This window comes from Phalacrocorax aristotelis, chromosome 1, assembly GCF_949628215.1.
Source record: "Phalacrocorax aristotelis chromosome 1, bGulAri2.1, whole genome shotgun sequence".
Classification (NCBI taxonomy): domain Eukaryota; kingdom Metazoa; phylum Chordata; class Aves; order Suliformes; family Phalacrocoracidae; genus Phalacrocorax; species Phalacrocorax aristotelis.
The window spans coordinates 217,901,089-217,928,963 of NC_134276.1; the positions used below are offsets into that span (position 1 = coordinate 217,901,089).

The 27,875-nt window shown below is 58.9% G+C and overlaps 1 protein-coding gene across 1 annotated transcript; it reads left to right on the forward strand.

The window, feature by feature from the left end:
• Window positions 1-3,179: 3,179 nt before the first annotated feature.
• TNPO3 (transportin 3) lies at window positions 3,180-27,440 on the forward strand. The gene is made up of 14 exons (XM_075092658.1): window positions 3,180-3,224; window positions 4,560-4,760; window positions 5,619-5,692; window positions 6,444-6,600; window positions 11,627-11,770; window positions 15,278-15,453; window positions 19,325-19,463; window positions 21,076-21,222; window positions 21,872-21,979; window positions 22,339-22,430; window positions 23,677-23,816; window positions 23,908-24,099; window positions 26,826-26,917; window positions 27,369-27,440. Exons 1-14 carry the CDS (start codon window positions 3,180-3,182, stop codon window positions 27,438-27,440), a joined length of 1,779 nt encoding a protein of 592 aa, XP_074948759.1.
• Window positions 27,441-27,875: the final 435 nt, after the last annotated feature.

A 27,875-nucleotide genomic window follows, 5' to 3' on the forward strand; every position in this document is an offset into this window, starting at 1 on the left:
GATTCGTTTATTACGTTGCAACAGCACTCGGCTCCTTCCTCCCTGGGAGCTTCAGTACGTCTCTGCCAGGGCACCTTTGCTTCCGGCCATAAACCCCTCATTTTTACATAAAAATCCTTTCCTAAAGTACCGGCAACATCACGTTTGGGCTGTTCATACCGTGATCGGCGTTGGCCCCCGAGTACAACAGGCTACAGGCAAATGCCTTTACCCTGGAAGGGTGCAGGCGGTAGGACGTAGGAGACGTCCCGCCACGAAGCGAGAAATAGTTTGGGTTGGAAAGCGAAGCCTTGGTTAGTCTGATCCGATGGTTGATAAGGCCCTCGGGGCTGTCGCCCTCAGCGCGGTTGGGGAAGGGGACCTTGTCACCCAGGCCGGGGTCGCTCGTCTTCACGGATCTCTCTGGAAACCCCCTCGGAGCCGAGTCTGCTCGTGGGTGAAAACGAGGAACGTGCCTTTATTTCCAAAGCCGCTGAGGCAGGCTGGGTTGTACGCTTGTGGGCATTCCCGGTAGGAAGGCAATTTTTATTTAAGGAAAAAAGAAAACCAAACCCCAAAGCCCACAAGAGTTGGGGTGGTTTGCGAAGAGCTTCTTTGCACAACCCGATGGCCTCAGCACGTCGTCTTCCTTCCCGCCAGCGCCTGTAATCCGGGGGATGCCCTGAACTGCCTTTTTTTTTTTTTTAAGCGATCTGGTGGTCAACGCTAGAATCTAAAATCGTCCTCTAACATCTTGGACATACTCTGTTGTCAGATGCCCAGAAGAAGTTCCCCACGTCACGTTAACCTCCCGAAGTCCTCGCTGCTCTCTGGTCGCTGGCGAGACGCGTCCTTTGCAGGGAGACGCAGATCGGGTATTTGGTAGCTGCAGCCAAAGTCGAAGAGTTTATTTCCTTCCTACCCTGATGTTTAAGGTCTTCCGTACCTGTTCTGCTGCCGTATACATCTATTCTTGCTAAATACTACTTCAGGGTTGGTTTCCCCCCCCTATATATTGATGGACAGGCCAAGTAATCATCGTTGGAGCTGTCTGAGGGCGCACAAGCCAACTTATTTCAGCTCTCGAAGGGTTTGTATAATCTCTGAATACGCTGCAGTAAATCTTGGCCGTGCAAACAGCTGCTTTTAGTACCGCCAGTCATTAGCGATCACAAAAGCATTAATAATTTTGCCGTCTTTGTCGAACCGGTGACTCCCAGACGGTTAGATTATCGCGTGTATGGCAGAGCTGGGGCTCTCTGCCTTCGATTTTTCGCGTGCTTTTGGGAAGGATCTCCTCAGACGCTGCCTGCCGAGTCCCCCTTTCCGCCGCCGCGGCCGTAATTGCTCAGTTCGAAACGCGGTGGGAAACGTCTGCCCGTTAATACAGTTGAGAAGCGTTTTTAAACACGAGTCGCAGAGGGTCTGGTGTGATTCTAGCTGTTGTAGTTATTTAGATACTTGAGAAGGGTTTTTTTAATTTATTATTAGCTTGGGGGTTACCTGGTGAATATAAATAAACCCGCAGGGATGTTTCCATCAGAAATACATCCCAGTTTTTTCTTACTGCCCGATTTGAAGTTTTTACAGGCGGGTTATCCACCAGGAATACCCAGAATTATTGGAGAAAGCTTATTTAACAGACCCTGGTCACAGAGGCAGCTGGAAAGGAAGGATCAAAGCCTGGTAACAGCAAAGGAGCTCATCTGAAAGGCGGCAGCTCCGGAAAGACTCTCCTTGAACATGGCGAGCGACGGCTTCAAGGCTGGGACATGACGGGGACCGGCATTTCCACAGGGGTCACGGTCCCGCGGAGAAAATGTGCTAAATCCCGTTGAAAGCTGTGCATAGTGAAGCTCTCCCACTCCCGTCGGATGCGGCCGCAGGTGGTGGCGGGGGCGGATCCTCCCGCCGCTGAGGCGGAGCGTAAGGCAATTCCTGCGCGTCTTTTTGGGCTCCTTCCCTTGTATTTGGATGCAGTTGTGTGCTTGAATTTTGAGCTAAATGGAGAAGGGGAGAGGAGGTGGGAGAACGCCGGGGCGCTGAGCGCCTTGGGGTGGTCTGGGCGTCCCTCATGTTCGTTAGTCTGGGGTCTGGGTACTTTTGGGTTTGAGAGTGAGCTCGGGTGCTACGTTACGGGCTGAAATGGCCGTAGAAATACCTTCCAGCAGGATTTCAGGGAGCAGAATCAGGAGCTGAGCCCTGTGCTAATATTGGCTCTAAAGAAATCAGAATTTTCCTTTGCTTTATGCGGAAAGGATTGATTTTATTTCGCTGGGAATAAGACCGGATCGTCCTGACCTCGTCCTGAAGTCTTGAACAACCCGGCAAACTGCTCGTGGCCTCGTCTCTCCCCACGGCGTGACGCTGCAGACCCCAGGGCCCCTGCCCCGCCGCTCTCGCCGGGCGCCTGCTCCCTCAGCATCGGCTGGCGGTGTGTTGGAGGTCACCCACCGCTCTTCCTGGGCACCCGCCTTCCTGCCAGGGATGAATAAGTTTTGAAACATGATCATACATATTTTTTTCTTTCAAGGTGAATTTTGTTCAGTCTCTGAACGGTGGAAGGTTGACGGGGAGCGAGGAGTCGCGAGGAGGCTCCTCAAGCGTGTTAAAAGCAAATTCAGAATGCTGGTGTCGGGGATGCTCCTGCGCAGGGGAGGCAGCTGGGGATGTTAAACGCAGCTGGGAGACGAGGCTAGGCGGGCTGCATATTTTAAAAAACAATGGGTGTTTAGTCACTGGAACAACTGGCCGAGGGTTATGATCGACTCTCCTTTGCTAACAAGGCCGCGGTGAGGACTAGAAGGGTTGGTTTTGGAAAAAAAACAGAGGTTTTATTTCACACTGGATTCCTGTGTGACATTAAAGGATGTCGGAGATGAGGGCTGCAAAGCCTCATCGCAAGGTTCAGGCTCTGAAATGCTCGTCTGAAGTCTGCTGCCAGGTTTCTACATCAGTTGAATTTTATAGTTTTTTGAACCGTGCTAAACCTTAAGAGCAGTAATTCTGCTCCATTTTATGGACATCGGCTCATTTTTAACACCGCCGTAGGTTTGTGCGGCGCAAAGGTTCCTGGTGTGTAATTTGGTAAAATAATGCCGACGTGCCCTTGTGCGGAGGGTGCTTGAAATTTGTGTGGGGGGGAATCAAAATACCCAAGAGCAGGCTGTGGTTTTTCTGTCAGCCCTGATGCACCGGGGATGTCTGACCGAGCTCTCCTTTCATTTCCAGAGGCGTTCACGCAGGTAGCCCACATAACGTGCGGCCTCGTGAACCCGAACTGCATTTTCAGTATAAAAAACCCCCTTTATTTCCATAGCAGGGTATCGGCTGCTGTCGCTGCTCGGCCGAATCGCCGAGCCCTGCTGCACCGGGCAGCCCCGTGCAACGCTTCCCTTGCAGGGAACTGGGGGCATCCCAAAGCGCAACACCCAGCCGTGAGCTTAGGAGGAGCAGTTTGTGACTGTGAAGGACTAGGGAAGGCGACAGCCTGGATCTGCTTTTCCATGTGGATGTTTCCTCCAGGTGGGCTTAAGGGAATGGCTTTTTTTCCTGGGATTTCTGTTCACGCGGCAGCTTCAGGTGCACGAAGAACGTTAACGTCCACCTCTAGCAGTGGCCGGTATCGCCGCTAGGATTTTTGCTTATACGGTGGTTTTTAAAAGGCAAACAAACGGAATCCTTTGTATAACAGGTGATTGTAACGTATTTAATTAACTCTTCCCTTCGCTGTGCTGTTGGACCTGGATTGACTTTACATATATATGTGAAGTCCCCCTCTGTGGTGGTTGTGGGGTCCCGCCTCGCTGGCGGTTAACAGGAGGCCTTTAGGGAACCCCTCCTTTTGGAGTGTGATGTTTGTCTGTCTGTAATGTTGCCTGGAACCATCTTCCATCTCCCACAAAGAAGTCCTTGGGTGCCTCTCCCGTCCGCTACGACCTTTCAAAGATTTGGAAGAAATTTCCCTCCTTGCTGGCCCTCCTCCAAGCTCTTCGGCGCATCCACGGTCTGCTGCGGAGTCACCCGTCCCGCTGTGTGCTCTTAGACAGGCCGTCGACTTCAATCTTGCGATTATATATTGTTATTTTGATCTGGGGGGAGCTTTATCCAGTCCTTTTCCCATTTGTCCCTTGCTGGGCACCCTCCGGTTTTATAGCTCTGTAAGAGGCACAAAAATGATCCACCTTAGCCCCAGAAAACCTCTTTTGTTGCTCTTTGCTGCGAGGGTGGGCATCAGACCCGCTCTCTGAGCTGCTCTCCCGGAGGGACTGTGGTAACTGAGGCGGTGAGCGTCGTCTCGGCTGGGTGTGTGCTGGAAGCTGATGTGCTCCGTCAACTCATCGGGCGGGTGGTGCCGCGCCGGCACCTTCGTTAGCCAGCCCCCGCGGCCCGAGCTGCGGCAGCGACGTCGCGTGAAGTCTCCTGGTGAAAATTTCGGGGGTATATTGATGGGAGACAGTGCGTTTTCATCTGGGGGAATTTGGGCTTTCTCTTAAGCCCACCTTAGGGCTGCGGGTACCTGCTCGCTTTGCTGCCCGTCCCCCCGCCTGCCCGCTGACGATGCCGTGCTTTGCCGCCAGGTCCACGCCTGGGAGATCTCGGACCAGCTGCTGCAGATCCATCAGGATGTGGAGTCGTGCTACTTCGCGGCGCAGACCATGAAGATGAAGATCCAGACTTCCTTCTACGAACTCCCCACGGACTCCCATGCCTCGTTACGGGACTCTCTGCTGTCCCACATCCAGAACTTGAAAGACCTGTCACCGGTCATCGTAACCCAGGTAGGTGCTGAGCAGAGGGGTGGAAGGAGCCGCTCTAGAAACGTCTGGGAGGGAGGGAGGTCTGAGGCCGCCCGCAGCGGTAAAGCCTGGACCAGTCAGTCCTAACTTGCCGTCGAGAGCAGACCGGCAGCCAGGCTTGTGGCACAGCCCTGCTAGAGCCGTTCCTTACGGGAAACGCTTGCCTGCGGGTCTCTCCGACGGTGGCCAGCTCCAGCTTTTGTCACTTCTGACTTTTTCCGAGCCAAAGCCCTTCATCTCCCTTGGTTGCTTTTCCTCCAGCACGGAGAACAGAGAAGCGCGACGCCTGCAGCCAGCCCGGTCGTGCCTCCCAGTACAGGATTGTTTCCCCTCCTTCATTATACTCCCTTAGTTAAATGTTTTATCCTGTTGTTTGCTGTTTGGAGAGGGGAACCTGGGTTTTTCCCTGTGCTCTGCAACGGAGGCAAAGCGTTGATCTGCCCAGCAGCGCCCTGGGTGACTCCTCCAAGGCGCCGGCACGTTCTGGGGAATCCCTTTGCTCTCTGTACGGCGTTCCCGCCGTCCCTCCGCCCCATCGACGCGGCCCTGCGACGCAGGCGCTGCGCGGACCAAGGCGAGGCTGCCTGTTCAGCCCCTACACAGCCCAGCGGAGAGCATCGCCCCGTCGGGGGCGGTGGGCGGTCCGTGGTTAGCCACAGGGGTTGCGCACGCAACGGGGACATCGCGAATTAATATCCCGCCTCTGCAGGCTCGGGGTTACCTGCCAGCCCTGCCGAGCTCGGGGCTGACGGTCGCAGCACCCTTCCTCCTGTGCTCTCGGGCAGATTTCATCAGTCACCACACTTAACTCTGGTTTTTCCTCCCCCCTTGCCCTTTCAGCTTGCTTTAGCAATAGCAGACCTTGCCCTGCAAATGGCTTCTTGGAAAGGCTGTGTACAAACACTGGTTGAAAAGTAAGTAATTGTTTAAGTCGTTAAACTTTGAGCTGTTCCTTGAGTAAATGTTGAGTGGGTGGGCCTGCGCGGTCCGGAGAGGCGCGCGGCGGCGCACGGCCTGACCATAGGGAAGTTCTTTCTCAATTAATAATTTAACGTGTTTTGGGAGACGCGCTGGAGGGAGAGGTGGGCCTGCCCGTGCCCCTGTGTCACGGAGCGGCCGTGGCCGCGGCTCTCTGAGCCTCAGCGACTTGCTTCATCCCAGCTTTTGTTACGTGATGATCCCCCATCCCCTCCCAGCTTTAGCCGCAGCGCGGGGTTGAACGGGGAGGCCGAGCCGGTCGCTGCTGCTGTCGGGTGTCCCGAGGCACTCGCTCGGCCGGCGCAGTGATGCCCAATTTCTGTGTGGCAGCGCTTCCTGCTCTCCTGTGTTTGCCGACGGGGGATGCCACGTGCTGAGGTCTTGCTCGGGCACTTTGCCGTGGTCCCGTGGTGTTTCTGCAGCGGGAGGGAACTTGATGTGCTCGTGGGCTGGGGAAGCTTTTGCCAAAACCTTGAGCTAAACTACTGACAGAGACTCCTCTCGACAGGGCTCTGCCCTCACAGCTGGACACCGGAGGGTGTTTGCAGCAACGCTTGTGCTGCATCTCTTCGAAACACCCCTCCGTCTCTCGCTGTGCTGTGAACCTCCGTGCCGGTATTTAGGTTTTCTGCGCGCGCTTGGCTCTCACCTGCCTTCGTGCGCTCTCCTTCCTCCCCGTCGTTTCAGGTACAGCAACGATGTTACATCGCTGCCCTTTCTGCTGGAGATCCTCACGGTGCTGCCAGAAGAGGTTCACAGCCGGTCCTTGCGCATCGGAGCCAACCGCCGCACCGAAATCATAGAAGATCTGGCGTACTATTCCAGCACGGTCATCTCTCTGCTGGTAAGGAGACCGAGCAGCGACCGAGCCCCGGTCAACTGCTGAAGGAGTTCATGCAGCTTCTTCTCCCCCTCCACATCGCTGATCCGGATTATTCCAGGTTGGATGTGATGAAAGAGCCGGTCGGTGTGAAACAAACTGATCAAAACCACTGTCGGGTTCCTGTTGTCAGCACTGGGTTGAAAAACGGAGCTAGTTATGTCAACTTAACTTCGTCGTCCTCCCAGCTGGACCCTCCGTGGGGGGCCTGCCTTGTCCCTAGCTGGTGGTGCAGAGCGCTGTGTGTCTCCTGCCACTGGGAACTCTTGAGTTCAGGGGAAGGTCTTTGGTCCCCCGGTTTGTCGGCTCCGTAGCTGGCTTGGGCTGGAGTCCTGCGCTGGCTGCGGTGGTTTGGGGTTACCTGATGGTTAAGCAAGGAGTTACTTCATCCCGTTATGGGGGGGGCGGTGTATGAAGGTCTTTAGGTCGTCTCTAGACCCACACATCTCTCTCTGTACGTGTTAGAAGGTCATTCAGGTGCTTAGAACTGCGCTTTCCCTCTCTTCTCCTGCCCCTTGCAAACGTAAGTACGTGCCTAATTTCTGACCATCGTGTGATAAGCTGAGGTTCCACGTTTAGCTGCAGGTCAGGTGTAGTGTTGGCCCAACGGGGACGCTGTAGCTGGATCTCCTGGTTCTTCTTCAAAGGTTTTCTCATCCAGGGAGCGTTGGTGCTCTCCAAAAACAAGACCGTTGTGGGCAGGGCAGGTTTGGGGAGCAGCGAACAAGGGTTGAGGTGAATTGCTTCGCTCCTTGCTGGCTGCTTCCTTTCCAGAGAGACATCTCATGTTCTTCAGCGTTGTCGGAGCTCAAGAAACGAGCAGCCGACCTGATCCCTGGCGCAGGCTTCAAACGGAGCACGTGCCGTAGCCTCTAGAGCGCCCCGTAAACGTCTGCCATTTCACAGTGCTTATCTAAGGAAGGAGAGCGGACGTACCCTCGGCAGCGCGTATCGAGCCGCTCGTTCCTCCGAGCAGCCGGTTGACGTCGCCGTGCTGCAGACGGAGCCGAGGTTGGGTGCCTTCAATCGCGGTGTCTCGGCAGCAGTCGGCTGCTCTGCGGCCCCGTCTTTCCTCCGTGGGGTCTGTGGTCTCCCCGTCCCCCTGCCAGCCGCCTCCCTCTTGCCCTGCTAGCCTGCTGGTCAGTATTCCTTTCTTAATGGAATTGTAGCTGCTGAAGGTGGAATGAACCATAGGATCTTCATCCATGTGAAATGACCCACGTTTTGCTGTGCTTTTTTAATGCCACTTCTCCGAATGACAGAATTTCAGTCTCCCCCTGATACGTGCCTACACTCCGCCGTTAGGCTGGCGTTTAGGTTTCCTTCTCATGGATGAGCGAATCTGCAGGGCTGTAGTTTTACACAGGACCTCGTTCTCTTCCTCAATGAATACTTCTTCACGTCTTTCCTAGCTCTAGCATGCAGCATCTTTGCACGTCCCCAGTGCCGTGCTGCACAGAAATGGGCGGGGAGGGCTCTGGCCTTGCTCTCAGGAGCCGGAGGGAAGGGCGATGCCCTCCTTGGGGTTTGATTCGGTGCCCAGAGAAGCCTCGTTTCTTCCTCCAGACTCGTGTAACCTGCCATTTCATTTACCCCTCCCGCCTCTCAGACGTTACCTGCAGTCCCCCTGCGATGCCCCTTCCCTCCCTGGATCCCCTTCTCCCACGGGACCCAACACCAACTCAACCCCCAGCACTTTTCCTTCCTTTCATCTGGAGAAGAGGATGGAGCAGAGGTCAGGAGAGCTCAGTTTAAGTGTGCACCTGGCCTGAAACCTTTGCAGAAGGTCCCCGTTCTGTTTCCACGCTGCTCTTTGTGGGCCTGGGGTTAAGAAAGTCACAGAGAGTATCTGGAATAGAGATACGAGCGCGGCAGGTGCTTCTGGTGGGTGTTTCACGTTTGTGCAGTGTCTGGCTTTGGCTCTTCCCACAGGGGCCTGGGAAGGAGGCTTCGTTTTCCAGAGTTACTCCAGGAACTCTGAAGGAAGGGGCATCGTGATGATCAAGGATCATAGAGTCATTTAGGTTGGAAAAGACCTTTCAGGTCATCGAGTCCAACCGTTAACCCGGCCCTGCCAAGCCCACCCTAAACCATGTCCCTCAGCGCCACGTCTGCACAGCTTTGAAACACCCCCAGGGCTGGTGACTCCCCCACCTCTCCGGGCAGCCTGTGCCAGGGCTTTGCAACCCTTTTGGTGAAGGAATTTTTCCTAATTTCCAGTCTAACCCTCCCCTGGCGCAGCTTGAGGCTGTTTCCTCTCATCCTATGTGTCAGGACACAGAGTTGAGCTGTGTCCTCTGCTCAACACCAACTTAGGTCATGCTTGAGAAGGCTCCCTTCCCCGCTTAAGCTGCGTTTAGCGCAGCAGAGGTCCATGCCGTTACCGCCACAGCCATTAGGGGAGCCCAGCTCCACTTCTTCCATAGCCTTAGTTGTCTTTGAACGCATCCTCACTCAACTCTGAAACTCCTCTCACCTTCCTCGAGTCCCGGCGCGGTGCCGTGCCGTCCCTCCGAGCTGCCTCCAGCCCTCGGCTCTCTTCGGCGGACGTCTCGGAGGAGCCCGGCTGTCACATCGGTGAGGCAGGCGATGTCACCTCGCTCCGGCTGCTCGCAGCCTTACCGGGGGCGATGCGAGGCACCGCTGTTGGATCGCCGAGGGTCGTAGCCCTGTCGTAAGACTTTCTTTTCTGACTTCCTCCGCATCTGCCTGGAGCTTTGGTGGCAAATCCCAGCAGGGGCATTTCAACCACCTGCCTGAAGAGCAAAATTAAATATTCTGTGTAGGTTTTAAATGCTAAATTCTCTTTCCTGAGTTATAAAACGGGGTTTTAAAACATTGTGCAGGAACTGTGATGAAATATGATATTCCACCTCCAGGACTGGAGTGTAAAGGGAGGAGCGAGGATCTCTGGAAGCTCTCATGTGCAGGATTGCTTGGCCAGTCTCGGCTCCCTTCTGGGGATCCTTCTCCAGGTCCTGCCTGTCCACCTGTTCTTCCTTTCCCCCAGCCTGGCAAGGCCAGGCTTTCCCTTGGTGTTGGGTTTTGGTAAGGGTCGCTGTTAGGTGCTGTTGTGCAGCAGAAGTGTTGCCCATCGCTGGAAATGACGGCTGGCTGCTGCCAGACCCACATCCCATCTCTGACACTGCAATGGTGTGTTCGGGCTGACGCAGGTTGGCCTTTGGGGTAGGTCTGACCCCTAGGACCGATCTTGGACTCATAGAATTGTTAATGTTGGAAAAGACCTCTGGGACCATCAAGTCCAACCGGCAGCCCAACACCCCCAGGCCTCCTAAACCATGGCCCCAAGTGCCACGTCTGCACGGTGTTTGAACCCCCCCAGGGACGGTGACTCCCCCACCTCTCTGGGCAGCCTGTGCCAGGGCCTGACCCCTCTGGCAGGGAAGACATTTTCCCTCATCTCCAACCTAAACCTCCCCTGACGCAGCTTGGGGCCGTTTCCTCTCTTCCCATCGCTGGTGACTTGGGAGCAGAGACCAACCCCCCACTCATTCCAGCCCCTCTCAGGCAGCTGCAGAGAGCGAGAAGGGCTCCCCTCAGCCCCCTCTTCTCCAGGCTAAACCCCCCCAGCCCCCTCAGCCGCCCCCCAGCACACTTGTGCTCCAGACCCTGCCCCAGCCCCGCTGCCCTTCTCTGGACACGCTCCAGCCCCTCAAGGCCCTCCCTGTCCCGAGGGGCCCAAACCTGAGCCCAGCACTCGAGGTGGGGCCTCCCCAGGGCCGAGCACAGGGGCCCCATCCCTGCCCGGCCCCTGCTGGCCACACCAGGGCTGACACAAGCCCGGGGGCTGGTGGCCTCCTTGGCCACCTGGGCACTGCTGGCTCATGCCCAGCCGGCTGTCAGCCAGCACCCCCAGGGCCTTCTCCGCCGGGCACTTCCCAGCCCCTCTGCCCCAGGCCTGGAGCGTTGCCTGGGGTTGGTGTGACCCAAGGGCAGGACCCGGCACTGGGCCTTGTTAAACCTCACACAACTGGCCTCGGCCCATGGATCCAGCCTGCCCAGGTCCCTCTGCAGAGCCTTCCTGCCCTCCAGCAGATCGACGCTCCTGCCCAGCTTGGTGTCACCTGCAAACTCACCGAGGGCGCACTCGATCCCCTCACCCAGATCATGGATAAAGACATTAAACAAGGCTGGCCCCAACACTGAGCCCTGGGGAGCCCTGCTCGTGACCGGCCGCCAGCTGGAATTAGCTCCGATCACCCCAACTCTCTGGGCTCGGCCACCAGCCGGGTTTTACCCAGTGATACCTTTTCTATGGTAGTGGTTATTTTATCTTCTCTTTGGTAGTACTTGTTTTGGATGAGGAATATTAAATGGAGATTTGAGTGACTTTAGGGATTTATCACCTACGGAGCTTGTTCACGTCTGCGCTCCACCAGTCTGAGGCAGGATTCCACAGAAAACTGGTGGGCTGGGAATGAATGAAAACGCTCAAACTGCTTTTCTCGCTTCTGTAACAGCAGCTGAAGGCGACCGAGAGGTTTTTGCCTCTGCCCTACATCTCACCAAGCCCAGGGCTACTTTCCTGGGGGGTGGGGATGTTGGAAGCAGTCTGCTTCCATGCGTGTGCTCCGTGTGGACCTGCAGAGGATGCTCAGAGCCCACCAGCTCTTGAGAGGATGATTGTGGAACGGTCACGTCCCTGAATACCAAACCGGCGCGGGGCCACGGCCACCCTAGGTAGCGAAGTCCTCTCTGCTGGGGTGGGCGCCCTCGGGTGTCTCCTGGTGCGAGTGCCGCCCCCGCGATGGTACAGCGCTGCCGCTTGGTCGCTGGGCGTTGTGCCTGCCTTCGGAGGGGTCGCTGCCGGCTGCCCCGGGCCCCCTCTTTCATGCTAAGATTCATTGGGGGGCTCTTGATGCTGATTGCAGAGAACTCCAGGATGGTTTTCCAACAGTTACTTCCTATTTTGCTTGTGAAATGACATGTTGGAGTCGGTTCTAAGCAGTTCTTCCTTGTCCTGCCGTAGATGACGTGCGTGGAGAAAGCGGGCAATGATGAGAAGATGCTCATCAAAATCTTCCGGTGCTTGGGGAGCTGGTTCAACCTGGGTGTCCTGGACAGCACCTTCATGGCCAACAGCAAGTTGCTGTCGCTGCTCTTCGAGGTGCTGGTGAGTATTTCTCTTGGGAATGAGGTGGGGGGCCGTGGGTACCGCGATGGTGTCACTTAAATCTGAGAGCGTCTGAAGCGACGCTGCTTTTCCACGTGGGGAAGGTGAGTTTCATCCTTCCCATCCCAAGCAGGAACCCTTTGCTCTTTGCCTTGACCAGCTCCTTACAGCGTGCTGTCCCTCTCTGCTAGCAGGCAGGGAAGAGCAAGCCCTCGGCACACTGGCAGCGCTGTGCTGCCTGAAGTGACAATCTTCCTCCTGTACCGGTTGTCCACCTTGGAGGGCAGTTGGGGAGCAGCAGCACACCGCAAGAGTCCCCTTCTGGCCGCCGCTGCGAGTCCCCACGCCTCTTCCCTGCCTCCCGTTAGCCCTGGGAAGCTTAGAAGGTGGCACATAAGTAACGCCTAATGTCGGCTCTCAAGGGCGAAACCAGAAGTACGCTTCAGGGTTTCCTCTCCCTGTGTGCTTGGCCCTTAGTTCAGGATTTGTGATGCGAGGACAAGGCTGAGGGACAGAAAGTATTGGCAGAGATTTCAGATGTAAAGAAAAAAGTGTGTGTGTTTCACAGAATCGTTAATGTTGGAAAAGACCTCTGGGATCACCAAGTCCAACCGCCAACCCAACACCCTCAGGCCTCCTAAACCGTGTCCCCAAGTGCCACGTCTGCACAGTGTTTGAACCCCCCCAGGGACGGTGACTCCCCCACCTCTCTGGGCAGCCTGTGCCAGGGCCTGACCCCTCTGGCAGGGAAGGCATTTTCCCTCATCTCCAACCTAAACCTCCCCTGGCGCAGCTTGAGGCCGTTTCCTCTCTTCCCATCGCTGGTGACTTGGGAGCAGAGACCAGCCCCCCCCTCACTCCAGCCCCTCTCAGGCAGCTGCAGAGAGCGAGAAGGGCTCCCCTCAGCCCCCTCTTCTCCAGGCTAAACCCCCCCAGCCCCCTCAGCCGCCCCCCAGCACACTTGTGCTCCAGACCCTGCCCCAGCCCCGCTGCCCTTCTCTGGACACGCTCCAGCCCCTCCAGGGCCTTCTTGTCCCGAGGGGCCCAAACCTGAGCTCAGCATTCGAGGTGGGGCCTCCCCAGGGCCGAGCACAGGGGCCCCATCCCTGCCCGGCTCCTGCTGGCCACACCAGGGCTGACACAAGCCTGGGGGCTGGTGGCCTCCTTGGCCACCCGGGCACTGCTGGCTCATGCCCAGCCGGCTGTCAGCCAGCACCCCCAGGGCCTTCTCCGCCGGGCACTTCCCAGCCCCTCTGCCCCAGGCCTGGGGCGCTGCCTGGGGTTGGTGTGACCCAAGGGCAGGACCCGGCACTGGGCCTTGTTAAACCTCACACAACTGGCCTCGGCCCATGGATCCAGCCAGTTTTTTCCCAGAGAAGAGTACACCTGCCTAAGCCATGAGCGCCAGCATCTCTAGGAGGATGCTGTGCGGTGTGGGGTGCCGTTTGGCTGTTTGTGGGGGGGGGAAGGTGCCCCTGCAGCTCCTTCAGGATTGTTCTTTCCTGCCCACCTTCTCTTTTGGCCCAGAGAATATGCGTTCCGAGGTGAGCACCCTTCCCTCTTCTCATGTAAGCCTGAAAGCCTCCAAAACCTCTGGATGCCCTTGCCTGGTTTTACCGAAGCCCTTCCCGGCCCGCTGGTGCGGCTGCCCCGCGAGAGCGCTGCTGCTCCCCTCGGACACCGCGGCTTTCCCCGCGGAGCCGGCCGGAGCGACGGCGGCGGGGGGGGAGCGGAGCCGCCGCTCCCTGCCGCGCGTCGGGCCGGGGCAGGGCTGTTGCAGGGGCTTCGCCTCCGTGGGCTCATTAGTACGCTCGCCTGCAGGCAGTACAGCAAGAAACAAGCTCAAAGGCTGTTTAATCTTCTATTTATATCTGTTCTCCTTCTTCCTACCATACTAATCATCGGTTTTGGAGCCTAGGTTAGGCAGACACCTTGTCTAGCTGGAGCAGGAGCCAGGTGCCATTCGTCTACGACGGCTGCAAAACATCCAGAACAGAATAGGTTTAACATCTGAGGAAAGGCCCTTTCTAGCCCTTACCGTGGGTTTGCCGCTGCTGCCAGAGCAGGTGCCAGGCGTGCTTCTGAGCGTATTTGGACTTTAAATGAGAGGGGGTTTTGGTGTGAAAGGCGTCGCGCTTGGGCCTTGCTCCGAGCCAGATTGTTTTACGGGGCTCTCAACAAAATACGTTCGCTCAGCGCGTCGCTGAAGTAAGCGTGCCGTCGTCACGGGTCTAAGTGTTGATCAGTTTGGGCTTTCAAAGTTGTCTGTTGTTCAAGAAACTGCATTCGCTTAATACCAAAATGAGCATTTTTTGAGTGGTTTGGTTTGTTTTCTTCCCAGCTTTTCAGTAAAACGGTATTTTATCCCTTTTCTGACATTTTCACCTTGGAAAATTAACTACTGAAGGCATTTGGGCTTTTTTTTCCTGCTCCTAACTGGAATCAGGAGCGCTGCAGGGGCCGGTGAGGCAGGGAGGTTAGGAGAATCCCGCATCGCTGCGACAGGGAGGGCGACAAACTGAGCGAGGAGGAGGAGGAACCCCCGGAGGACAGAGCTTCCTGCTGTGGCACCGGCCAGACCCGTGCCCCAGCGCAGGAATTGTCTGTTCCTCCTCCCGTCGTTAAACAGGACCCCTCGTTTGCCTCTGTTCCGCGGTGCCGGCTCAGTTAACGGCAAAGGCGGGTGAGATCCCGGTCAGTGGGGGAAGGAACAGACGATGCTCGTGCCGACAGCCAGCTCCCGAGCGGTGCCGCGGCAGAAACCCGTCTCCTCAAGGACAGGGCGTTCGGCTCACGGGGCTTTTTGTCGTGTTAATGTCGCGTTTAAATCAGGCGTTTTCCTTCCTCCCTCCGTCCCCCTTCGCGCGGGACCGTGAGCTGTTTTCCAAACGCCACCTCATGTGAAGGGACGGACGCGGAGTTACTGCTCCTTCGTCTCCTCTCTCCTCCTCCTCAGCACGCCAGTCTTGCTGCCCTCCTTCATAGCTCACGTCTCCGCGAGAGCTGTTAAAGCACCCATTAAATCACCCTTGCACAATCCCTACGAACGTCCGGGGCCTGAAACCCGCTCGTTCGCCCCCGGACCCTCGCAGTGATAAATATTCCGAAAGGCGCTTGTGAGAAACCCCGTCTCCATCCTCGCCGAGGACTCGGTGATCCCCACGGGGCCCTTCCGACGAGAGACGCTCCGTGATTCCGTGACCCGCCAGGGCACGGAGCGGCGCGACGTTCTGGTTCCTTCCGCACCGCCGCGGATTTCGGTTGGCGTTTTTCCTTCCTTCCCAAGGGAGACTCGAGCGGGGTTCCTCGCGGGAGGGTCGGTTTTGACCTCAAGTGTTCGGGGTGGTAAAGCAGCACGGGCTTTGCAGGGCTGGCAGGAGCGGCTTGTGGGGAGCTGTGGCTACGGAGAAACCCTACAAAGTATTTCAGCACCAACAAAAGTCTAGTTTTTCCGTTACCATCTCATTTCATAGATAATCACGGGCCTCTCCCGCTTATTTCTTGCAGCAACAAGACAAGACGTCGTCGAACCTCCACGAAGCTGCTTCGGATTGCGTGTGCTCAGCCCTCTACGCCATCGAGAACGTGGAGACAAACCTTCCCCTGGCCTTGCAGCTTTTCCAGGGCGTCCTCACACTCGAGAGTGCCTACCACATGGCTGTAGCACGCGAGGACCTGGACAAGTAAGTGAACTACAGCCGTGGCTGTGCCTGGGAAGGAGGGCGAGGTACGGTCGTTAACCGTCGCCGTGTCTGCCCGCGGTTGTTTTTGGAACCCGTGGAGGTTGCGTGCGACACTCTCAAGTCTCTTACGCAAGTAAGCGTTTGTTGAACAAAGGCAAGGGAAGGAATGACTCCCTCGCCCTCGGTGCACCGATTTGTGCTCCGGGCTCAGGCTTTGGTAGAGTTAGGCTACCCCTAGGCTCGGCTCGCTGGGATGCTTGGTCTTCCGTGCAGCGGGCAAAGCTCGAGGGAGGAATCCTGAGGTGCAGCTGATGCGCTGCCAGCCTTAAAACAGAGTTTAGAAGTGACCCCGTTGCTCCTACTGCCTCCTCTCTGCAAACATGCCTACTTGGCGCGGCCGTTCCTCCGTGGAAAGAGGACTGGATGCGCTGGCTGGCTCATCAGCCCCTCGTTCTCGGCTTAAAGATAGCGTAGCCTTCGTGCCTTGATGGAGCAGGCTGAAACCAGCGCTTCGCGCACGCTGGCTGCTGTGAAGTGGTGCTGCTCTGAGTGGAAGCCCCCTGACCTCCGGCCTCAGCCGATTCCAGGCCCGTTCGTGCCTATCCTCTTTTGCCAGCGTTGGCTGAACTCGAACGGCTCCCCAGCCGGTGCTTATTCCGGGTGCACGTGTAGGTAGGAAGCAGCCAGCCTCGAGTTTGCGTAAACAGGCCCAGCTCTTTCCATCCTGCCAGATGCCTTTCTGTTCCCTGGGAGATCTTCAGTGCCCCCTGTTCCGAATCTAGCTTCCTTGAGCACACCTGAGGGGTACGTGCTGCTCCGGGAGGGATCTCGCTCCTGCGTGTCGGCGTCGTGGCTTCCCCGCGTGCGGGCAGCGCCCTGCCTGGCACCTCTCGCCTTGCTCGTGGCCTCGCGCTGTCGGTGGTTCGGTCATCCTGGGACCGATGAGTCCATCGGCGGGTGGTCAGAACTGGACAACTTTTCCTGCTCAATTTCAGGTGGTTTTCATTCTTCTGCACAGATATTGTATCCTGGCTTTATCACAGAATCGTTAATGTTGGAAAAGACCTCTGGGATCACCAAGTCCAACCACCAGCCCAACACCCCCAGGCCTCCTAAACCGTGTTCCCAAGTGCCACGTCTGCACGGTGTTTGAACCCCCCCAGGGACAGTGACTCCCCCACCTCTCTGGGCAGCCTGTGCCAATCCCTGACCGCTCTGGCAGGGAAGACATTTTCCCTCATCTCCAACCTAAACCTCCCCTGACGCAGCTTGAGGCCGTTTCCTCTCGTCCCATCACTGGTGACTTGGGAGCAGAGACCGACCCCCCCCTCACTCCAGCCCCTCTCAGGCAGCTGCAGAGAGCGAGAAGGGCTCCCCTCAGCCCCCTCTTCTCCAGCCTAAACCCCCCCAGCTCCCTCAGCCGCCCCCCAGCACACTTGTGCTCCAGACCCTGCCCCAGCCCCGCTGCCCTTCTCTGGACACGCTCCAGCCCCTCAAGGCCCTTCTTGTCCCGAGGGGCCCAAACCTGAGCCCAGCATTCGAGGTGGGGCCTCCCCAGCGCCGAGCACAGGGGCCCCATCCCTGCCCGGCTCCTGCTGGCCACAGCAGTGCTGACACAAGCCCGGGGGCTGGTGGCCTCCTTGGCCACCCGGGCACTGCTGGCCCCGGTGAACGCCGGTAGCGCTCGCTCTTCGTTACGTGGCTGGCGCCGATGGATGGGGATGAGATCGGTCGTGAGGTTGGTCTGGAACCTCCCTAGCACAAACGGGTGCTCCCCCTTCAGCGCAGCCTGCTGAGCACCCCATTACCCAACTGCTCAACCCTTCCCTCAGCTGGGCCTTACCCAGTTTAACCAGCTTCTCTGTGACGCCGTGATCTCCTGATCTGCTCCGTTTCTCCCCTTTTAAAACATTGCTGATAAGGATAAGGTGGGTCCAATCAGTCTTTGCTCAACCCTTGTTGTGTTTAGCCTCTTTCCCTCCCACTCCCACGTATTTGGATAATTAGGTAGGGACTTGCCTGTGCCCCTGAGGGCGCATGAGCTGCCCCGTATTTACCAGACCCTCTGTCCCTGTGGCCAAATACGAGCGCGCTCTGTGGCTCCGCACGGTGTTGCCATCGACGGAAACAGCAAAACCAGCGGTGAAGCTGTAGGACAGTCGCTGGGTGCCAGATTTTTGACTCGCGGGATGGCAGCCAGCCAGTCCCCTCTCCTTCCACCCGCAAGCGAGCAGATCCTCGTGTCTCAGTAGCCTCCGCCGGCCTTCGCCGCTCCTGTTCGGGCACAGCAGTGAAAACTGATGCACATTCACATAGTTTTAGCTGTGCCGCAGCTCTTTCCCCGTGCTGGCGGTTCCGCCGGCTCTTTGTTACAGCTGGAAAATCCCGCGCCATTTCTGCGACTGTCCTCGGCAGGGTCTGACGCCGGTTCGGCTCCCAACAGTTCTCGCTTGATCCCCGCTCATCTCGCCTTCTGGAATCCAGCTGCCTGCTTCTCAGTCCTCCTCCCCGACGGCCCTTCAGCTGCCTGGAGGCGCGTGCCTCGCTGCTGAGCCTTTTCGGATGATTTAGGCTCAAGAACTCAAGGAGCATCCTCCTCCCCTCGTTTCAGCTTGGGGTGCAAAGCCCAGATAAGGCGTGTGCCTTCGACTTGAGGAAATCCCGCGCCTCCGCCGCGCTGAGACGGCCACAGGCGAAATGAGTAGCTCCTCCTCAAAGTCAGCCCTCTCGAAATCGAGAATTATAGCGGCATCTGTTCCTGTTTATCCTTCCATTTAACACTAACAGAATTAGCCTTCGGTTGTCAGGCCCGTAAAAGTGTGTTACAACAACCCCTCTGCTGGGTGAGGGTGACTCCGCAACAGCACCTCCGTGACTCTCTGAAAAATCTGAAAGCTTCCACCTTCGGGAACGGCTGGGGCATGGAATAATTAGTAGCGCCTGTTCTCCAGCCTCCGTCAGGAGAAGGTAGCGTCCCCTAAACGCTTCCAGGTACTGTATATACAGCGCGGGCGGCGTCTCGCCCTGTTCGGTCTGCTGCTGGCGATACGCCGCGGAGCGGCCGGCTTGCGTGAAGGGTGAAGCCTTTTGGGCTTAAAAAACCAACAATCTCAGGCTGGGGGGGAGTCGCCTCTGACTTTAAGACAGGCTTTAGGGCGTGTTTGCAGCACATCTGACGCGTGCTGCTTTAGGATTTCCTAAACCTCTCCAGAACAGGAGCGTGAAAATCAAAGCCCAGGACTTAATGGCTTATCTTGTACCTCGCCCCCCACCCTCCAAAATCCCTGATTTGAGGTCGTTTCCTCGGCGAGGAGCCGTCCTCGGGCCGACGCCGTGCTTGCTCCGTCACACCGTGCTGCGGCTCCGGGATGGTCGCTGCCCTCTCGGGTTCGGCAACCTTAAAGCAGGGTAAAGCTTGTCGTTCACCCCAGGTGCTAAATTGTTTCTGCCTTAAGAGCAGCTGTGGTTTTACTGTCCCCTGCAAAGGCCGTGGGACATCCCGGGTTTATTTTTAAAGTAGATTTGTGTATTTGTCTTCTGAAACGAGGCACCTTCCGGCTGCTGGATCGGGCTCAAGCTGCAGGCGGCCTCGTCGCCTGGTGCTGTGGGTAATATGAAAATTTCGTAAGATTTGCCTACCAAAACCCAGCGTTTTCACCTACTTCTGAAGAAAGCCAAGTTCCCCTATTTAAGTGTTTCTCAACTGCTGACAGAAAGCTAAAGCAGAAGTTGGTATTTCTTGCTCTGAGACGAGGCTCCAGGGCTCGTTACCCCCACGGACCAAACCTCTCCTGTGCCGGAGTATCTGGTCCCACGTGCGAGATCGTCCTGACTCGTGTCCTGTGTTTTTTTTTTTTTTTTTTTCCACCAGGGTGCTCAATTACTGCCGTGTTTTCACCGAGCTGTGCGAGACGTTCCTAGATAAAATAGTGTGTACGCCAGGCCAAGGGCTGGGCGACCTGCGGACGCTGGAGCTGCTGCTGATATGTGCAGGTCACCCGCAGTACGAGGTGAGTGAGGTTCACCCGCGCCCCCCCTCCTCACCCCCTGTTGCCAAACCTCGCTCCTCCAGAGTCGAGCCAGTGGAAAAACCTCCCTCTTCTATCGCCACGTGGTCGGGAGGCCTCCGTTCCTGTGAGCCGCCGGCCTTGCAACGCCCGCTCTGCGTTCGTGACACAGAAATCTGCCTCAGCTGCCCTTTCCCGGTGCCCCGGATGCGTGGGACCGCGAGCGCGGCTCCGGAAGCCTCCGCTATTTGCTTTCCACGCGTTCCGCTTCACGCTGAGCGCTGCGGGGATCGCAGCGTGGCTCATGGTGACCTTGTCCTCCCAGTTAAATACTTTTTAGAGTCGAAGGCCCCCCCCCCCCTCCTCCCTTAAACACAGAGCGTGGGTTTTAAGATGCGGGCTCTCCTTTTAGCCCCACTTTCTCTTCCAAAACCGGTAATTAAATCCCAGTAGCTGATGCCTGGCTGAGTTGTGTCCGTGTTCGGCGGGCGGAGGTCCCTCTGCAGAGGGCTCGTCCTGCTACATGGGACACGGGGGGCAGGGAGGTGCCAGCTGGGATTTGCCCGGGGGTGCTCCCATCCCTCCCTCCGCGTTTAAGCCTCCCCTGGGGGAGGAAGGCGGCCGCCGCAGCGATGGATGCAAAGTGGGAATGGAGAGAGCTAGTGCCCTCCCCAGGACTGGGTTTCCCAGGAGCTTTCAGAGCCTGGCAGTACCTCAGACCCCAGAACTGCGTTAGCTATGGCACGAGGGCTGCTGCGACGCAACCCTTCGGGGCTTGTTTGCCGTGGAAATTGTGGGGTAGCTGTGCTTCCTCAGGTCTCTGCGGGGCTGGCTCGGGACTCGGCGCCTCTTTTAGTCCCCTTCCCGGGCCTGTTGAGCTCAGTCTCCCTTGGGCACGACCTCGTCCTGCGCCAGCGATGCTTAGGAGGAATTGAAGCTCTGCAGCTGCTCCTGAAAAAGATCTGCACTCCTTATTTTTCCCGCAATAAGCACATTTATAAAGCAGCTATTGGCTTTGGAGCAACGTCCCCTTCCAGCCTGAGCCGCTCCCGTGGAGGTGTTTTGCCCCTGCCTGGGGCTGCTGCCCCCCTCGCATCGGCAGCCCAAGCCCCTGTGCTCCCCGAGCCGGTGCACAGGCGGCGAGGATCGGCTCGGGGAGGGCAAACCCCTCCACCGCTGCGGCTCTCTGGGGATGGGAGCGTACCTGGGCACCCAGCGCCTCCTGCGCGAGCGAATCGCGTCGCAAATCTCTCGCTGGCGGATTTGACTGATGTGAGATGAGGTGACGCCCGGGCTTTAAAGCAAGAGCGGGTTCCTGTGCTTCGGTGTTCGTTTTGCAGGGAAAGAGGCTTTACCTCTGAGGGCCGGTGGCAGGTTTTCGGATTAACTTTAAAATCCCTTCTGAAGTGAGACCGGTGAAGCTGAGGGAACCAGTCCGCATTTCACCATCGCGTGACGGAGCAGCACCGATGGAGAGCTGTGGTTTTCCATCCCCCCCACGCTGCAGGCACCCCGGCGGAGGCTCCCCCGTCGGGAGCACCAGCAGAGCGGAGAAAAAGAAAACGTTCTTGTTGATAAAGAGACGCTGAATTTCTTTTTTTTTCTTTCTAATCAGGTCGTAGAAATTTCCTTCAACTTCTGGTACAGGCTGGGGGAGCACCTCTACAAGACGGACGATGCCGTCATCCACAGCATCTTCAAAGCCTACATCCAGCGCCTTCTGCACGCTCTGGCCAGGCACTGCCAGCTTGACTCGGACCACGTAAGGCCGCGTTTGCCTGGTTTCCTCTGGGGGCGGCGGGGTGGTGGGATGCGCCTGGCCTCGCTGCCGGTGGCTCCCGGTAGCTACAGGGCTCTTGCGGGTCCTGCAGCTGCAGTAACTGCAGAGAGAGAGGGCTGAGAGTAATCAAAATCGTCGTATTAAACCTCTTTTCCTGAAGTCGGTTCTTGTTCTAACAGAGCTTTCTGGGGTCTGGGGGGTGACCCTCTCCTGCCCCCCCCCCCCCCCCCCCCCCCGGGTGGTTCCCATTTCGAGAGCTGCGGAGAGATGGACTGTCCCCTGCTCGGGGGCGTTTTTGTTGGGCTAAAGCTTGCACGGCTCGCTAGCCGCAGTGCTGTTGTCGTCCTCCTCGAAGTCTGGCATGCGTTATCCTTCCTCCATCCCCACCTCTGCTCCTCACCCCCTTGATTTCCATCCCTTCCCCTGCGTGTCAGAGCGGGAATACGCGGCGTGTCTTCGGGCCGTTGGTGTTTTCTTTGTGCAAGGTTCTCCTTCAAATCCTCTTCTGTAGCTTGGTCTGGGGAGGGGAGCTCAGAAATGACGGATCTCGTCTTGTCCTAGCCATGGGTGGACGGGAACCCGGCTTTCTCTGAGCCGCTCCCACCCTTTTTGCTCTCCCTCGTCTCCTCAGGAGGGTGTCCCGGAGGAGACGGACGACTTTGGGGAGTTCCGGATGCGGGTCTCGGACCTGGTGAAAGACCTGATCTTCCTGGTGGGATCGGTGGAGTGTTTTGCTCAGGTGGGTCTGCGGGAGCGCGGCGAGGCACGCTGGCACCCATCGCTGCGCGGGAGGTAGCCGAGCCCGGGTGGCCCTAGGGGTGGGGAGGAGGTCACGCGGGTTGTCTCCTCGGGCACGAGGGAGCGGCCGCGTCTTGAAGCAGGTGCTGGGGGACCGTTCTGGGAGAAGCAGCGGGTCTCACCGTGGGAGGTGCTGGCTGGGGAGCGGGACTCTGCCCCCAAAATACCACGGCCATCTGTGGAAGGTGGGGGTTTCTCCGTGCCGGGAGCCTGGTATTTCAGGCGTGGGAGGAGTCGACCTCGGGTGGGGGTTCATGACCGATTTGTGGCGTCTTTTGTGACCGATTCTCTTTCCTGCAGCTTTATGCGACTCTGAAGGACGGGAATCCACCCTGGGAAGTGACAGAAGCTGTCCTCTTCATCATGGCCTCCATAGCGAAGAGCGTTGACCAGTGAGTGTTGACCTTCCTCCTCGTAAGGGCTGTGGGGTCAGGGGTTGCCTCCAAGCGAGTTTCGCAGAAGACACCTGCAAACATCCCAAGGACTCTCCTAGAAACATCCTTCCCCGGGCAGGAACATTTAAAAACCACACTTTAGTGCAGGTAGCCCTCAGCATTCGTGGCCTGCGCTGCCGCAACGCAGTACCCCTTGCTGGTGGGAGCAGTGCTGTAGCCCAAGGATCGAGGCCTCCGCTTCCTGGCCAGGAATACGGGTCCAGGACGGAGCTTGGGACTGCGTGAAGCAGTTGGACTTTCTCAGGTCTCCTCTCTGCCTGCCTGGGGAGTTTAATGCCTCATGCTTGAGTTCAGCCCTGATAAATTGGATAAGGGTGGGTTGTCCCTCCGCAGCCGGAGCGGGGAGAGCCACCTCCAGGTAGTGAATTGTCCCACATATGTTTAGAGAAGGCGAAATCACTTTCTGGAAGCGCCTTTCCTCCCCAGTTAGTGGTATGGAAGCGTTGACAGCTGACATCCAGGGCGGTGAGAGCGTGGTGAGTCCTCCTGCCCTCCCGACGCAGTGGGACGGCCCGGCTGGCCTTCACCGGCCCGGGAGCGCGGGGCCTCCCTTCCCCGGGGGGCTGGGGGAGTCGCCGCGTTGGCTGTACGCTCGCTGGCTCCCCTTATCTCTGTCAAGGCTGCTCTTGCTCCTTTTTATCAGCAGTTTTTTGGTTTCTGCTTTGTTTCCGAGAGCGCCGGCCTCTCGTGGCCTTGCGCTGCTGGAGCACGGGGGAGTCTGTTCCCCACCAGCGTCTCCCACGAGGTTCTTGCTCGCCCCGTGGCGCTGCCGAGCTTGGCTCCGCTCTTGCCATGAGAGAGAACGATGCCGTCCGCCGGGCGAGCCAGCTGGAGCCCCGCTCTCGCACCCTCCCACACCGGGAACAGGCTCCTCTGGCTTTGCGCAGTCCCGGCAGGGTTATTTAGCTTTGTTCTTGTGCCACGAGCACTCGAACTGGAGGTATTTAGTTTCTTCCGCTCTGTTTGGTAAAGCTGGAGGCTCCTGCGCGCCTGGATCCCAGCTCCAACAGCCCCGAGCCCCCCGCCAGCCCACATCCCAGCTACCCAGCGCACCACGGCTGCAGGGTTTGCCTGGCCGATTCTGCGCGACGCGGGAGTCGACCAGGCTCAACAAAACCAGCTGCTCTGTGGGAACGGTCCGGGAGCCGCCTCGGGGCTAAGCTGGCTGCCTTTTCCCCCGCAGGGAGAACAACCCGACCCTGGTGGAGGTGCTGGAGGGGGTGGTTCGCCTCCCCGAGACGGTGCACACCGCCGTCCGCTACACCAGCATCGAGCTGGTGGGAGAGATGAGCGAGGTGGTGGACAGAAACCCCCAGTTCCTGGGTGAGTCCCTCCTGCGGGACGCGCCACCGCTCTGCCCGGCGGCGAGCCTGCTGCCCAGGAGCCCTCCTCACCCCGGCGCTCTCCTCCGCAGATCCCGTGCTGGGTTATTTGATGAAAGGTCTGTGCGACAGGCGGCTGGCCTCGGCGGCGGCCAAAGCCATCCACAATATCTGCTCGGTATGCCGGGACCACATGGCTCAGCACTTTAACGGGCTGCTGGAGATAGCCCGTTCCCTCGACTCCTTCACGCTCTCTCCGGAGGCCGCTGTGGGGCTCCTGAAAGGTGCGTATGGAAAAGCTGTCGGTGGGGTGGGGAGTTTTTGTGGGGGGGTGTCACTCACCACGGATGCCGTAACCCTATTTTCACATGGTTTTTCTTAGATGAGAGTGTCTCGGTTTGCCCTGAGGTGCCCCACGTGTCCACATTTCATAGAATTCTAGGCTGGTTTGGTTTGGAAGGGACCTTTAGAGGCCATCTAGTCCAACCCCCTGCAGTGAGCAGGGACATCTTCAACCAGACCAGGTCGCTCAGAGCCCCGTCCAGCCTGGCCTGGGATGTGTCCAGGGATGGGTCATCTCCCACCTCTCTGGGCAACCTGGGCCAGTGTCTCACCACCCTCAGTGTAAAAAATTCCTCATATCCAGTCTAAATCTCCCCTCATGTAGTTTAAAACCATCACCCCTTGTCCTGTCACAACAGGCCTTGCTAAAGAGGTCACCCCCACCCTTCCCACAGCCCCCCTTTAAGCCCTGGGGGGCCGCAATAAGGTCTCCCCGCAGCTTCTCTTCCCCAGGCTGCACAACCCCAGCTCTCCCAGCCCGGCCTCGCAGCAGGGGGGCTCCAGCCCCCGGAGCATTTCTGTGCCCCCTCTGGCCCCGCTCCAGCAGCCCCGTGTCTGTCCCGTGCTGAGGAGCCCCGAGCTGGAGGCGGCGCTGCAGGGGGGTTTCACAGGGCAGAGGGGCAGAGGGGCAGGACCCCCTCCCTCGCCCTGCTGCCCGCGCTGCTGGGGATGCAGCCCAGGGCACGGGTGGGGGTTGGGGCTGTGAGCGCACGTTGCCGGCTCGTGTCCCGCTTTTCACCCCCGCCCAGGACCCCCGAGTCCATCTCGGCAGGGCTGCTCCCCATCCCCCGTCCCATGGGGATCCCGGGGGTGGCCCCGGCCCAGGGGCAGGACCCTGCACTTGGCCTTGCTGAACCTCATGGGGCTCTCCCAGGCCCCCCCGCAGCGTGTCCTGGTCCCCGGGGATGCCATTGTGTCCCTCTGGCGTCACCTGCCCCGCACAGCTCGGTGTCACCTGCCCCAGCACAGCTCAGTGTCACCTCCCCCCAGCACAGCTCGGTGTCACCTGCCCCAGCACAGCTCGGTGTCACCTGCCCCAGCACAGCTCGGTGTCACCTGCCCCCCCAGCACAGCTCGGTGTCACCTGCCCCCCCGCACAGCTCGGTGTCACCTGCCCCAGCACAGCTCGGTGTCACCTGCCCCCCCAGCACAGCTCGGTGTCACCTGCCCCCCCGCACAGCTCGGTGTCACCTGCCCCCGCACAGCTCGGTGTCACCTGCCCCCCAGCACAGCTCGGTGTCACCTGCCCCCGCACAGCTCGGTGTCACCTGCCCCCGCACAGCTCGGTGTCAGAGCACGCGCTTCCCGCCGGGCCTCCTGTGCCCCTCCCGCCGCGGCCGGTTTCGGGGGGGTGCGGGGGTCATGCCCGGCCCTCGGAGCCTGCCGAAGGATTCGAGTGCTCCCGAAACCCTTAAAAAACGGCTCTGCTCTGGAGCTTGTGCAAAGGAGGCCTTGTTGCGGCTGCGCCGTCGGGGTGCGCGACCAAAGAGACAAAACTCTTGTTTTTTTGCTTGTTTGCCCTCGCGTGTCGACGCAAGAGCATTAGCCCCGCTCCTGAGCCGCTCCTCTCCCTGCCACGAGGTGTTTTCTCCACTTTCTTTAAAACAACGCAGCAGATACGTGAGCTGGGGAGAATCTTTCGCTGCCGGTGTGGTGGTCGGCGCCAGCCCTGTGGTCTGCCAGCGCCTCCGCCGTGGGCGCTCCTCCTGCCTTTGTGCGGGACGCTGTGATGGGGCAGTGCACCTTGAGTGCCAGCCACCCCATGGCCAGCAACCCCACGGCCACGGCCACCCACCCCACAGCCACAACACCCATGGCCAACCACCCAACATGCATGGCTACCCACCCCACACCCATGGACACCCATGGCCACCCACCCCACGGCCACCCATGGCCAAGTGCTCAACACCCACGGCCACCCATGACCCCACAGCCACAGCCATTCATGACCAACCACCCCACAGCCATGGCCGCCTACGACCACCCCACCCCATGGCCACGGCCATTCATGGCCAACCACCCAACACCCATGGCCTCCCATGGCCAACCACCCAATACCCCATGGCCACCCCACCCAGCCACCCCACAGCCACGGCCATTCACGGCCAACCACCCCACAGCCATGGCCACCCATGACCAACCACCCAACACCCACGGCCGCCCCAGCCAGCCGCCCCACAGCCATGGCCACTCATGGCCAACCACAGCCACTCATGGCCAACCACGGCCACTCATGGCCAACCACAGCCATTCATGGCCAACCACCCCACAGCCATGGCCGCCCATGGCCAACCACGGCCATTCATGGCCAACCACCCCACAGCCATGGCCACGCATGGCCACTCATGGCCAACCACCCCACGGCCACGGCCCCGAAATGCCTCATCTGCGGGTTGAAAGAAGTTTCCTGGGACCTCGCGATGCTGCCGGGCAGGGGCGAGGCCGCCCGGCTCGGCTCGTGGTGCCCGTCTGCCTTCAGCTCGTCCCCGCGCGCCGGCGTTCCTTCCTCCGTCCCGCCCCGCCGGGAGCCTTTCTCTGCCCGGTTTAACCAACGGGCCGGTTGAAGCCGCGGAGCGCCGTCTTCAGTCTCGGGCAGGGCTTGTCCGGGAACCGACCGCGCTCCTACGCTGCCATCCTGCCCCTGAGCCCGTCAACTCTTGCCTTTCAGGGACAGCCTTGGTCCTCGCCAGGCTCCCCTTGGAGAAGATAGCAGAATGCCTCAGCGAACTCTGTGCTGTGCAAGTGATGGCGCTGAAGAAGGTACGTCCCGCTCGCGGCTGCGTTACCCAGCTCCCTGGCCCTCACCGCTTTGGGTGGGACGGGTCGGAGGCCATCAGCCGCCGCGGCTCCGTCTTTGCGCCGCGGCTTGATCCGCCGTGGTGACCGTGCGTCCCCCGAGCCAGAGGCGCACGAGGAGTCCAGGACCGAGGCCGTCCTCACCCCCCAGCCTCTCCTGGCTGGGAAACACGCAGCTGGTAGAGCGTGTAACGGGTTAAACGGGAAGAAAACGGTCCCTAGAAATCGGCTCCTGTGCCAGGAAGCCAAGACCCCCCCCTGAACCCACCTCGAATGCACCGGGTGGTTTTTACCCTGCGCCTCCAGGATGGAAAACGTGGGAACTCCACTTCCCCGAGGGGCACGTGGCCCCCAAAAAAAGGTCACGTTCTGGCTGTCCCGAAACCGTGGTGGCCCCAGTGACCTTTCCCTGCAGATCCGGGGCGGCAGGGAGAGGGAGGGAAGCCTCGAGAAAGGGACGTGCACGTCCTCGGTCTCCTCGGGATGACCCGTAGCCGCGCAAGAGCGGTCCTGGCGAGCCCCTCCTGCCAGCGCTGCCCGCTCCTGGCAGCTCTCGCCCGCGGGCAGGCTGCTCTTCCACCTCTGGCCCTGCTCCCCGCTCCTTCAGAGACCCCTTCGAGCCAGCTCTGAACACGCAGGAGACAAAAAGAGAAGCCGCTGCGAGCTTCTGGCGTTACCTGCGCGTGTGTGGCTGAGGCTGGGGGCTGCCTAGGTCCTAGGCAAGGTTTAAGGAGCCGTCTGCTCTGCTTTGGCCCGGCGGGGATGCGACGGCGCTGCTGGGGGCGGGTCGGGTGTCCAGGCAGCGTTTGCTGAGTCTTCACGGGGAACGGGGCTGCCTGCGGTCCTGAAATCCCGTCGTTTTCCCTTGTTTTCTAGCTGCTCTCTCAGGAGCCAAGCAACGGCCTCTCCTCAGACCCTACAG